The sequence below is a fragment of the Chrysochloris asiatica genome, unplaced genomic scaffold, assembly GCF_000296735.1.
Source record: "Chrysochloris asiatica unplaced genomic scaffold, ChrAsi1.0 scaffold00062, whole genome shotgun sequence".
Lineage (NCBI taxonomy): Eukaryota > Metazoa > Chordata > Mammalia > Afrosoricida > Chrysochloridae > Chrysochloris > Chrysochloris asiatica.
Genome location: NW_006408580.1, coordinates 6,729,246 through 6,743,388, shown reverse-complemented (window position 1 = coordinate 6,743,388; position 14,143 = coordinate 6,729,246). Strand labels below are relative to the sequence as shown.

The 14,143-nt window shown below is 39.2% G+C and overlaps 1 protein-coding gene across 1 annotated transcript in view; it reads left to right on the top strand.

Moving 5' to 3' along the window:
• Positions 1-13,468, top strand: part of MAOA (monoamine oxidase A) — an 84,305-nt gene extending 70,837 nt beyond the window's left edge. Inside the window, exons 10-15 of the mRNA XM_006864293.1 lie at positions 1,735-1,788; positions 8,958-9,015; positions 10,122-10,219; positions 12,767-12,878; positions 13,083-13,145; positions 13,322-13,468. Of these exons, the coding sequence (XP_006864355.1) occupies positions 1,735-1,788; positions 8,958-9,015; positions 10,122-10,219; positions 12,767-12,878; positions 13,083-13,145; positions 13,322-13,468 (532 nt within the window). The remainder of the gene's footprint in view (positions 1-1,734; positions 1,789-8,957; positions 9,016-10,121; positions 10,220-12,766; positions 12,879-13,082; positions 13,146-13,321) is intronic.
• The last annotated feature ends 675 nt before the right edge of the window (positions 13,469-14,143 follow it).

The window sequence follows — 14,143 nt, the reverse complement described above, 5'->3', positions numbered from 1 at the left end:
TGTGCCTTACAGTTGTATCCTTTCACATGTTGAGCAAATAATCCAAGATGCTGGACTATATGAAGAAGAGTGTGCCATCAGGATTGGAGGAAGACTCATTAATAATCATCACATCCGGGTGGCACAACCTTGCTTGCTGAGAACAAGAAAGAATTGAAGTATGTACTGAAGAAGATCAAAGCCTTCTGTATGTAGTACATCTCAGCGAAGGGAACAAAAATCTTCACAAGTGGGCCAATAAATACCATGATAAACAGAAAAGATTGAATTTGCCAAGTATTTTATCTTACTTGGATTTGCAATCAACTCCAATAGAAGCAGCAGTTAGGAAATCAATCAGTGTATTACATTGGGCAAATCTGCAGAAGACCTCTTTAAAATCTTAGGAAGCAAAGATATTACTTTGAGGACCAGATGCACCTGACTCGTATCATGGTAATTCCATTTGCCTCACATTCATGCGAATGCTGGACAATGAATAAGGAAGACTGGATAGCTTTGAATTATAGTGTGAGAAAGGAATAATGAATATACCATAGGTAGCCAGAAAAAAAAAGAACAAATCTGTCTTGGAGTTAGTGCAGTCAGAATGCTCCTTAGAATCAAGGATGAGACTTCATCTTATATACTTTGAACATGTTATTAGGAGGAACCAGTCAGTCCCTGGAGAAATACATCATGCTTGATAGTCATCTGCAGAAGAGAAGAATGTCATGAATGACCAGATCACACCGTGGCTGTGACTCTGGAGTCAGACAGAGCAGTGGTTGTGAGAACGGCACAGGACTGGGCGGTCTTTTGTTCTGTTGTACATATGATTGCTATGAATCTGAACATAACTTGACAGTACCAAACAACAACCTTTGATTAAAAGGATACATACTTATTGTCACTGATTGTACTGAATTACTTTATTTGTGGATTTTGTTCAGTCCGTTCCCAGGAATCAGACTTTGAGGTGGAATTTAGGGGGCAGTAGGTTTATTGCGAAGTGCTCACCTGTGAGAGAGAGAGAGAGAGAGAGAGAGAGAGAGAGAGAGAGAGAGAGAGAGAGAGAAGGAAGCAGGATCAAGCCGATAGAGAAGTTAGACTGCAATGTTATCCTACCAAAGGCCTCAGCTATCCCATGAGGAGCACTGGAGCTGGGATGGCCTTCAGAGATATCCATAGTTGAGAAAAGGGTCTGACTTTTTATGTATCTACTCCACCCTAGGTTTAATCACTGGGTGAGGATTACCACTGGGAAAGGGCAGGACTCTGAGCAAGGCAGATCTGGGGTGCAGAATGCACCTGTGAGAGAATTATTCTGTTTCCAACTAAGGATCCTGAGATTGCCTTGGTCCTGAAGGCATCTGGTTGGTACACCCTGACATCTACTACTGGCATGCACTTAAATGTTTGCCTTTCCAGCTTTAATAAAGTACTTGGGAGAAGACAAATAATACAGCATACATTTGTCACACATTTAGTTTTCTACCATATGCCAAAAACCGTACTAAACTTTGGGGATAAACTATAGACTGAGAGTTCACTTCTCACTTCAGAGTCAACAATATAGCAGGGATTTGGGACACAGAGGCAAACTGAAGAAAAAAACATGGATCTGCTCTCAAAGAGAGAAATGCTGGGCAGGCCTGGAGAGAAGAGCTCATTAATGCAGAGTGGGATGAGGCAAGAATACTTTCGAGACCAGGGGCTGTAAATTGACTATTCAAATGTAACCTCTCTCCCCAGCTTCATCCTTGCCAGAAAAGCACATCGCTTTGCCAAAGAGCCTAAAGAAACAAGGTAAGAATTTGTTTTTGAAAAATATACAAAATGATAGCTTGGCATTATATGTGTTACACTAACAGCAGTATAATAGCATTATGAAAACCCCAATAATACACTAATATCCTTGAAACCCCAACAAACAGCCCCTTTTTGTATTTTGGTATGGCCTGCTTGACCCAGTCCATTTCCATATGCACATATTCATTTAATTTTACATATTTTTATCCATTTTACAATGGTTGAGAGGGCAGGTTTCTCTGGAAGATGGAGGGAGAAAAGACATAGGAAATGTTAGCTGTGGAAAGAGCTTTAGAGGCCTAGTCCTGATCCCCTTGCAAGTCTGTTATGGCTTTTTGAAAGTTCTCTGGCATATATTGTTTTCTAAGACTATCCATCTATATGAATTTTATCTTAAAGCAACTTTTGCACATAAAAGTAACCAACACCAATGATCTAGGGCATACAATTGGTTTTCCCTTTTCTGAGATCCTCCGAATCTAAAACAGTTATTTATGCATAGCTCTTCCTTTTTTTACCCTGTTCTCTCTTTTGGCCTTGCTATATTTGTTTTATTTTGCCTTGGAATCTTTTGTTCAAATAATATTTTACCTGGAAGGATTGTTGTTATTCTTGTTAAGGGCCATCGAGTCATTCTGACTAATAGCGACCCCGTGTAGGGTTTCCCAGGAGTGGCTGGTGAGTTTGAGCCACTACTCCTATGTAGTTAGCCTGGTCCCACTCACCACCACCACCACCCCGTCCCCAGTACAGGAGGCCTGGACTGACCTGTAAGCCCTGGTATACTTCCCACCCCCCCATGAGGCACAAGAGGCCCACTCTCAGATGCAAACCTGGCCTCAACCATAGCCCCCTCTCAGAGGTGCAGGCTGCTCACACTTGCACTCCCAAGCCTGGCCACACTGCCATACTCACCACCCCCTCCCTGAGGCACAGGTGGCTCACACTTACCCACACAAGCCCGACCCTACCCATGACCGCCTCCCGAGGTACAATCTGCTCACACTTACCTGGGTAAGCCCACACCCCCACTCAGAGATGTAGGCCCCAACCACCCAGCAACCAACTGTAAAAGCATACAGCACCCAACTCAGTGACCAGCAAGAACACTCCATTCACCCACACTCAACAATTCCTGCAGGCCATCTGCACTTGCACAAACTCACTTTACTATTCTGCATAGTGGGCCTACCCCATCTTTTTGGGCAGCATATATTCTCAGCAGATACGAACATAGCCTGCACTGAGCTTCAGAGACCCCACTAATTGCAAGCACCAACCCAGAAGGAACTCTGGTCCCACAAGGACTTTCGATGGACCCTAATCACCTAACACTTGTCATCAGACATCAGGGAAAGAACCTGCTCCCATACCTCTACTCAGTCCAGTAACAGAAGACAACAGAGCCTATACAAAAACAACTAGAAATCCAGAAGATTAGCAATAAAATATCAGAAAAGGGTAGCACAATAGAAAGATATTGAAGTAGAGTTGAATCAATGTTAGAAAGAATCAATGAAGTACAGGGTAAATCCTTTGATACCAGTTTATTTGAAGAACAGTAAAAACAGAATGAGGGAAAATGAAGAAAGACTGAGAGTTAGAAGGGACACCAACATGAGGAATAATTTACGCAGAATAGGGTTGATAGAACTAGAGGAGAAAAAAAGTACAGAGAGAATGTTTGAAGATCTATTAGCAGAAAACTTTCCAAATATGAAATATGAGAAGGGTTATGCCCAGAAGCTCAAAAATCCCATACAGGATAGACTGTAAAAGAAATACCTAGATATATCATAATCAAACTTTATAAAACCAAAGACAACTCTGAGAGCAGCTTGTGAAAACCAAAATATTACCTACAGTTGTTGTTGTTATTAAGTGCTGTCGAGTCAATTTCTACCCATAGCGACCCTGTTATAGGGTTTCCAAGGAGCAGCTGGTGAACTTGAACCACCGACCTTGCAGTTCAAACGACTTTGCAGTCTGACACATTAGCCCACAGTGCCACACCAGGACTCCATTACCTACAGAGGAGCACCAGAAAGTTCTGGTTTCCTGGCAAAAACCATGAAGGCAAGAAAACAGTGGGATGACATATAAGAGTCTTCAAAACGTTTGTGAAAGAATTTCATTCTCTATTTTGTTTAAGCTTTTATTGTGAATTTAGTGATAGTTTACATGGGAGAACATCGGTTTTGCACTCATCCTATCGTGTTTTGTTTCATTGCAATGATTACAATCCTCTCAATGCATCATCATTCAACAGTATTTGCTTCTATTTCTTCTGGGTGATTTTTTTTTTTTGTGTGTGTGTGTGTGTGTGTGTGTGTGTACACAAAAACACTCAGGAATTTATAATCATTTAAACAACGAAAGGGCACATTCTGCAAGTTAGCCTCCTGGCCACCAGCACACAGCCTTTCTCTTCCCATGAGTCTAGAGTCCTCAGCTGCTCTATCTTTCCACATCATCTTCTCTGCCTCCATCTCTGACATCACTGCTTCTCTGGTTAGAGTCCCTTCCATTGTCTTTTAATTCCATTTTCCCATAAATGTTTTGAAGGTCCTTGTATATAAAAACTAGAGGGAATATAATTGCCAATCAAGGCTCATAAATAGGATCATAAAATTAGAATGTTCCCATGTAAGCAAAATTAAGGAAATTTATACAAACCAGACTAACCTTATAAACAATAGTACAGAGTCCTTTGAACAGACAATTAATAGCATCAGAAATGTTGTTGTTGTTAAGTGCTGTAGAGTGGACAGGGTTTCCGAGGAGCAGCTGGTGAGCTTGAACCGCCAACCTTGCAGTTCAAATGGCTGTGCAGTCTGGTGCATTAACCCACAGTGCCACACCAGGACTCCAAGCATCAGAAACAGGTTGAGATTAACACACATGACAGCATCATCCAGTTACCAACCCAAACCAAGAATTTTCAAAAGGAAAATAAAGCTGCAAAACTAAAAGCAGGGAACCAGAGAGGTCAGTCTGTAAATGATTAAAAATTCAGAACAAAGGGGAGAATAAATGGTGTGGTTATACAATATCCACATGGAGAGAAAGTCAACGTGCTATCAAGATAATAGAGTAAGTCAAAAGTACCGCTGCAAAATCATAGATACATTTATTGAACAAAAACATCCAAATGTGAAGTTACTGCTTCATGATGTATCCTCCAGCTAGATGTATACACTTCTAAAGATGTTATTTCCATTTCTCTAACTCCTGGACTTTGAACCACCTGGCCAGCAGTTCAAACCCATCAGCCGCTCCTTGGAAACAGGGTTGCTATGAGTCAGAACTGACTTGATAACACTAACAACAACAACCCTTCTTCAGAGGATTATACAGTCTTGGATTTACACTAAGTCATAATGGCTGTTTTGTTGGCATCCTTGCACTCCAATTGTGTTTTTTAAATGTTCTTTGACTTTGGGCCAAAAAAAGAAAAGAAAAGCTTTTTTTGTTGGTAAGTGCCCTGGAGTCTGCTTCAACTTACAGTGACCATGTATAGGATTACCATGGTGCTGCTGGTAGGTTTGAACTGATTGCTTTGCAGTTAGCAGTCCAGTGATTACCCCACAGCATTACACCATGTTTCCAGCATTAACATATACCACTTTTGATGGGCAAAATAACTAGCAAGTAACTCAATAAAGATACAAAAGATTTAAATAATACCATCAACCAACTTGACCTCAGACTCATATGTAGTGCACACCACCGAACAGCAGCATAATACACATTCTTTACTAAGGCACTTCGGACATTCTCTAATATAGACCATATTTTAGAATCATAAAGCAAATGCCAATAAATTAAAAAACATTAAAATAATACAGAGCATCTTCTCTGATCATAATACTGTAAAACTAAAAATCAGTAACAGAACAAGAAAAAAAAAATAACATGGAAACTGAATAACCCTGTATTTAAAGACTTTTGGATAGTAGAAGGAATTTAAAATTAAATTAAAAAATTCTTAGAATCAAATGAGAGTGAAAACACAACCTACCAAAACCTTGTAACACAGCAAAAGCTGAGGAGTATAATAAATGCACACATCAAAAATGAAGGAAGAGCCCAAACCCCAATTCTATCAATAGAAAAAGAGTAGTGGAAGAAATCCAAAGTCACCAGAAGAAAGGAAATAATAAAGATAAGAGCAAAGATAAATCAAATGGAAAAAAAGAAAAACAATAGAAACAACAAGACTAGAAGTAAATTAAATATATTAGCAGGCCCTTTCTTGAAGAGCTACTTTGATGATTTTGCAAGTTAGGAAAAGGCTATAGAACAAGTTCCCACATTTGCACGCAGATTTGTTTATCTGAGCTGTTATGAGACTTGATGTCAGGAAAGGAACTGTTTTCATGTCCACTTAATAGAAGAGGAATTTGGAGACAGGAAGTGATTTGTCCAAGGATCCACAGCTGGCTTGTGACAAGTCACCAGTCACGCATACTATTTCATTATACCACTTTCAGCTTGACATTTTCACTTGGATTTTCTGATCCCTGGATGTCTGAACTTTTCCAAAAGTTCTTAGAACTCTCAGTATGTCATTGACTAGAACAGCAGTTTCCAGAACCAACTATATCAAAATCTCCCAAGAAATGCCTTGTTATTTTTTCTGGTGGGTAAAAAGTGGTATTTTATTTGCCTTTTAATTTGTATTCCCCGGATTACTAGTGAGGCTGAGGTTTGGTTTGTTGGTGGTGGTTTTTTTCTAATGTTAATTTTCCATTTTAATTTCTTTTTCTTCAAATTGTCTTTTTATACCTTTTCCCTTTTTATATACCCCTGTTTTCTTTTCTTAAAAATATAAACATTTCATGAATTTGTGTATCATCCTTGCAAAAGGCCAGGCTAATATTCTGTCATTCTGATATTAATATATATGCTGCCAAAGCAAACACCCAAAGAATTTTTTGAAATTATATTTTCCTGTAGATTATGGATTGGGGCCTGAATATTTGTGTTTTTAAGTACGTTTTTAAGGTAAATGCTAGAGACCAGAGTAAATTCACCTACAGGTAATTTGAATGGTGAATTCTTTTGGCCATTGTTAAAACTATGTTCTATTATCTTTAGAGGCATACCAATCAGTGTATTGCTTCAACATCCTTCACTTACGTATCTTTTCAAAAACTTGAGTTTTAAAGGGAGGAAGTTGTTAAGTGTCATAGAGCCAGTTTAGACTCATAGCCACTTTGTATAGGGTTTCCAAGAAGCAGCAGGTGGGTTTGAACTGCTGACCTTGTGGTTCACAGTCCAGTAGAAACACTCCCTTGGCTCAATTAATAATAATGAAGTACAGTAAATTCTGACATATTTCTATTATTATTTGTGAATGAAAAATTAAGTACAGTGTAGGTAAGTATCAATTAGATTTTAGATTTCAATTGTTTAATAAATACTTTATGACTACATAACTATAACTTTAAGCATCTTTAAGCTTTTCAGAATAAAATGCTTTTCTTATTGAAAATAAAGGTTAATTTTATTTTCATATTGACTCAAAAGTCCCTGAATTATTCCTTCTAACACCCGTGTAAAGTAGGTAAGCTTCAGTCATTTCATTGTAAGTGTAGGAAAAAGGTTACCATACTAGACTAAAGATGGGTTTTGATTTCACCAAGCTTTATTGCACACCTAATATGGGCAGGATACTCAGAAGCGTAGTCTTTTAACATAAACAACTCCTTTAAAAGCCTAACTGTTCCTGACCTGGGATTTAAATACCCATGTAATCATTTGGGTGACATTGTGTCAGGAATAGCATTCATCTCTCCTTTAAAACCTTCCGTGGTAAAATGGTAGCATTAATCAGCATTTTATAATTCCATTTCCTCCTGCCTTAACATTCCATATCCATAAGAAGTTCTAGAAGTAACATAAATGGTGTAAATAAGGATTTATTTTGTTTCATTATTCAGTGAAATTGGAGATTAAAAAAAAAAAAAAGTTTGTCTAATTGTCAACATACAATTTTATCTTTTTAAATGTAGTTAGTTTATTACTGATAAGCTTGACCCTCTTCCTCCTGTACATTTGTAGTCAAAAGTTTCTTCAGCTTCTCTATTGTTTAAAATTTTGAATTAAACTATTTGTCATATTTTTTTTAGCATTTAACAAATATTTTGGAGCACTTTCAATATTTAAACTATATAAAGAGTAAATAAGGTAAATATGGAATGTATATATTATAACTGGAACACTGTGAACCTAGTCAAACAAATACTGAACTAGTACCATTAATTTCTAAAATGGATGGTCTTAGAAAACTAGAACTTTAAGCAGATTTAAAAGAAGAGTAGTTGTCCCAACTCCCCCTGCCCGGATTCAGCTAGGTTTAAATAAAACTCAAAACGCACACACAAAGAGCCTCTGTGAGCTTAAAGTCTATCTTGTTTCAAGAAGATAGACTGTGTTGAAGAGAACAGAAATTAAGCGACTGATGTTTAAGACCTAATATGTGCCCTGTTCTATACTCGTCATTTGAACAATGAATGAGAAAGCTAGTATCACATAATGCATTATACTCACACAAGTGCCCCTTACAGCACCCTACCTCTACAGACCATTCTATCAAGTGCAAGATTACTAGACTGTGTTGACCGTTGTCCTCCCTCAGCCTAGAGGCATATCTGATGCTATGCTCAAAAGATTAAATGAGCTTTGCTTTACATGTTTAGATGTTGTACTTTTATTTTTCCATGAACATTTCAAAGCCCCTTCGTATTTAGAACTCAATATAAGGTAGTTAAAAGACTCTCACCTTCATATGTACTGTAGATTGATAAAATTCACTGAATTCTGTAACTGCCAGAAAAGTGGCTTAGAGTCAGTTCCTCAAACTAAGTTTAATTTAATCTCATTTCCCCCCATTATAATCTCAGATACTGTATTGGGTAGTGAAAAAGGCATACTGTTAAGAAGAATGAAAATATCTATTGAATCAAAATATGTATTGAGGTATGGAGGGTTAATTTGAGTACAGAAATTCAAGAAACTGTAGGTTTTGTGTACTTAAGCCACTGGCTTTCAATTTTCCTTAATAAATTTGGTTCTCTGGTGAGAGCCCTGGAACCATGACTGCATGTACTCGATAGCTATCAGATATTACTTCTTTTTTTTTTTCCTGTTCTTTCCCATAGGAAGAAGAAAATCTGTGAGCTGTACGCCAAAGTACTAGGATCACCAGAAGCTTTACAGGTAAGAAGCTACCAGCTTTACTCACTAACAGGTCTAGTCTGTTTGTTCTAAGTGGAGCAGAGTCTAACTTCCTGACCTTCTTATGAACAGGTTATAAAGGGATATGCTTAACTTGAAGGTCTAACTACAGCGATTGCAAAGCCTATTAAAAACTGATGAATTGCATTGAATTTCTGATAGAGAGGTTCCTTTGGGCTGTAATACTAACTGACTAGACTGCAGCCAGTTAGACTTAGTGCCTGGATCTGCAGTTAGTAGTATCGCAAGGGTGGGTAAGATGAGTCCCCATAACAGAGTCCCCTGCCTGCTGTTCGTGAAGGCACAACAGTGTCTACCGTAAGAGGAGAGGCTGAATCTAGATTCTAGAGTCCATACTCATTTATTTTTCCCTCTATGCACTCAGTTCACAACTGATTTAAGGAATTTCATTCACTGAAATTAAGGGGCTGAAATTATTTCTAAAGCGTTTATCAGATGGCTGTGGAGGCCCTTTCAGGGCATTATCTGTGAACTATTCAAATATTAACCTTCAAAGTATGTTAGAGAAATCAAAGAAGATTCAGTCCTGTCCCTTAGGAAACAGCTCTCATCTTGTCTAGTTTTTAGCAGAATTCCCTTCATTCATTTTTACAGCTTAGAGAAGCGGTTACGAAAAATATATATATATATGTGTGTGTGTGTGTGTGTGTGTGTGTGTGTGTGTGCAATTAACTTCTGCTTTTCTCTCCCTCTCTTTCCTTGGCAATAATGTCTGTGTAGATGAGGAAGTATATTTTGTCATTTGTTCTTGGGGCTTCTTGTAGGTTTCGGTCTAAAGACTTTATCATCAATGTAGCAATATCCTTTCTTCCAGGTAATGAACCACTTCATGTCTCTTCTATGTAAGAGGTTGAGAAAATGAAATCATGGATCACTTATCACTTGGTACCTCACAAAAAGGCCATTGCTTAGTATTACCATGTTTCTTTTCAGATGAGTTAAGGGACCTCTCCCTTTTTTGTTGTGTAAACTTTTAATTAATGTAGAATGCACAGAATCCTCCCTTGTTGACTGTTAGCATTTCAGCTGTGTTTTCCCTTTGGCATTTTCTCCCCATGTAACTGCAGCCTGTGCACTACGAAGAGAAGAACTGGTGTGAAGAGCAGTACTCTGGGGGCTGCTATACAGCTTACTTTCCCCCTGGGATCATGACTCAATATGGAAGGTACTACCAGAACACTACGCTGATGAATCTAACTTAAAAGATAATCAAAGTTCAATGAGAAGTTTATAAATAGTAACCATCATTCCCGTTTCTCATGTCTCAGTCAGCTTGTCTATTTCTGGATGTCCATAGACACATATAGACTTATTGTCAGTTCACAGAACAATAGCTGAACACTTGTGAGAACTGGAGATGTCTGGAATACATGTGAAAAGGAAGCAAGCTACAGTGTCCACCAAGGGGCCTTCTTAAACTCAACTATTGCAGTCTCACTAGACTTCTGGGTACCAGTCTTCTCAGAAGGATGTAGTATAAACACAACTTACCAACTGAGCCGCAACAGAGGTTTCTCTTCAGTGGGAGGAGTCCTCGCTGTATGCAGTTAAGGTGTGAGGAGATGAAATCACACAGGGGAAAGGTGAAACCCACCTCAGTGTAAGAGCCCCATGCCTCTTGTTGTTGTGGCATCCAGCTGATTCCAACTCATAGTGACCATATGTCCAACAACCAAACATTGCTGGATCCAGCCCATTGTAGCATGCACTGTGTCAATCCATCTTATTAAGGGTCTTCCTCTTTTTTGTTAAACCCTCACTTTTACCAAACATGATGTCCTTCAGGGACTATTCCTTCAGCAACATGACCAACGTGCCTGAAACAAACTTTTACCATCCTCTATTCTAAGGAGCATTCTGAGTATACTTCTTCTAAAACCGATTAGTTCATTCTTCTGGAAGTCCATGGTTTATTCAATATTCTTTACCAACACCATAATTGAAAGTCGTCAATTTTTAGTCAGTCATCCTCATTCATTACCCAGCTTTTGCATACATATAAGGTGATTAAATACCATGGCTTAGATCAGTTTCACTTTTATCCTCAAAGTGCTTTGTAACATTTTAAAGGGGTCTGTTGCACCCTGGTCTGGCTGTAAACTAAAACACTGGACTGGTAACTACAAGGTCAGCAATTTAAACCCACCAGCCATTCTCAGAAACCCTGTACACTGTCACTGTGAGTCAGAACCTACTTGATGGTACACAACAACAACAATATTGTAACAGATTTGTCCCATACAATACCTTGTTTGATTTCTTGACAGTTGTTTCCATGGGCATTGATTATGGACCCAGGTAAAATTTAATCTTTGACTGTGTCATTTTTTCTTGATTTGTTATAATGTTGCGTATTGGTCTATGCCCTTAGAAGCCATTATCTCTTGTAACATAGTCCCTTGAAGGCATAGCATCCAGCTTCCCTACAAGAGATATACCCAATTACAAGAGTCATCACACTTAGAGAAGCCCCAAAAGATGCTCTCATGCTAGGTATTGACATTTATATCTTTTATATTACTCTCAGTCTAGGTCAGGCCAGATGTGATTTTTTTTAGCCAGGGCAGGAGCTTATTTTTACCAGAAGCCTGGTAACATAGAGGAGATTATACTTTTATCACATATCCCAAGGAGCCAAGCTAGAAAGTTAGCTCAAGGTCAAATTTGTCCACAGAGAAGGGGGGGAAAAAAAAAAAAAAAAAGATTTTGTTAACCTTTTCTTTACATGAGCTTTTATTTGATTTTTTTCCCCTTAATTGAAACAAATTGCTCTTGGAAGTGATAGCAGGATTGATCTATTGGATTCATCCTAGAACCAAATTAGAAGGCTAAAAGGTGGGATGAGGATCCGTAAAAGATGAGGCTAAAAATTCCTGCATTGGAAAAAGTGATGCCTTGGTTTAGGTGAAGGTCTTTGGGATGGGGATGGGGGATGTGCATCTTGGGAACTTTCATAAAAGTGGTTGCACTCATTCCAGAAAGCAAAGCCAATAAGGTAGGAGGAGACAGCTGTCCACTCAGCCCAGCCATTCCGTCGTTCTCTATGCGAAAAACTCTGTAAGAAGGAAGACAATTCCCCTGTGCTCAGCTGGCCAGACCCTGAATAAATTTTTAAATGCTAATTACATATAGAGGTTATTTTAAAGGAGACGGACATCCGTAATACCTCAGGTCTCTTCTTTGCCAGAAATGATCATCTCCCCTGTGTCTGCTGCACCCCCACTCCAGGTATTCCCGACCCTGGGAGAGGCTCTAAGGAGCTCTGGTAGCGTAGTGGTTACGAATCGGGCTGCGAACCATAAGGTCAGCAGTTCGAAACTGGGTTTATGAGCATATTAAGAATGCAGCTCTGGTCAAGACGGGACATGGGCACAGTGTAGGAAGCAGGATGGCCCTTAAATAGGAAGTACACAATGAGTGAGTCTGATGATAGACTCAATGCCTGTGCTTATATTACAATTCTGCTGACTTGGAAAAGACCAAAATTTTCTTTAGAGATTGATGATCTGACAGCCTGAACACTTCTGGCTTGAAAGTTGAGATCCTTGGGTGCAGGCCCAGGAAACAGGAACTAGATTTCACCTTTGGTTGATCTTTTGGGGTGTTTTTTTAAACAATTTTACTTATCCTATTTTCTGTGAGGTCAAGGAGGGCAGTGATTGACTCATTTACTTCCCAGGGGACTCACTGTGACTTCTCTGTTTTTTTAAAGGGTTATTCGCCAGCCAGTAGGCAAGATTTATTTTGCTGGTACTGAGACAGCCACACAATGGAGCGGTTACATGGAAGGAGCAGTGGAGGCCGGGGAAAGGGCAGCCAGAGAGGTAAGGAGGAAGCTGAGTCCCTCTCCTTCCTGAATCACAGTAGCCCTGCTGGCATCTCATCTTTCTCAGTCTTGACCCTGATTGAATCTGTCCACTTCCCTACCCCTCACTCCTGAGGCTTCTCTATGTCCAGCAGAGCCTTGAATACATGTTGAAACTATAGCAAGAACCTCATTTCATAATATTATGATCACTTTCTTTCAGGTTTTAAATGCTTTGGGGAAGGTGGCAAAGAAAGACATCTGGGTTCAAGAACCTGACTCAAAGGTAAGTTTGGCGGCTTCATCTCCGTAGAAAACTCTTACTTCTTCTCTACTAGCTTGTAATTGACTTATAAATCCAGCTGTCCAGGGAATATCCATCTGCAGATTTCTACAGATATGTTTTGCTGCTCCTTGTCAGCGCAAGAGATATCTGCTACTGTTATGTGTTTATTCATCTAGGACGTACCACCTGTGGAAATCATCCACTCCTTCTGGGAGAGAAACCTTCCTTCTGTGACAGGCGTACTGAAGATCATTGGGTTTACAACATCAATAACTGCCCTGTGGATTGTGCTATGCAAATGCAAGCAGCTACGCAGACCCTGAAGCATTAACCTCATACTCTTTGCAGTCTGTTCCCCGGCCTCTTCAAATGGAAAGCATTGTCAAATCAAAGGCTGTTAAGTGGTCCATCTTGAAGTGTACTAGATTTAACCCATCAGTTTAGTGTCCATCCATTTTAAGTAAAACGAACCAAAAGAATCCCTTAATTCATGTCAGTAAAAGCAAGTTACATCTACATGTCTGTGTGGAATAATTCGTGTTGATTGATAGAATAAAACTTTGTGAGCAATAGGTCCAGTTCAGGAAGTTAAAGTGCTCATCTAAAACTATCTCTGTGTCTATTTTTCTCTCCATTAAGTCAAAATACCTAATGATTTTCAGAAAGAAGACATTAAGCTTTCTGAAGAGGTTGAGTAGGTTTAAAGGCCCATGCTGTGAGTTGCTTTTCCTAGTCTTTGGAAATGGTGAAGTACAAAGGTATAGAAAAAGCCTGGAGGCTCAGAATTTCCTGGGGTGAGCTGTAGCACTTTGGACCTGGAAATGGTATGTGAAAGCATGTTGGGTTGAGGGGCATGCGGGCCCTCGTACCAGTAGGAGGACAGCTTGTGGGCTACTGCCTTGGGAATCTCTTGACTACTTTGAATTCCTGGAAATTTTCTAGACATTCACTCTTACAGGAAGCTTATTTGTATGTTTCCCTCTTTTGCTTCTTAAAAG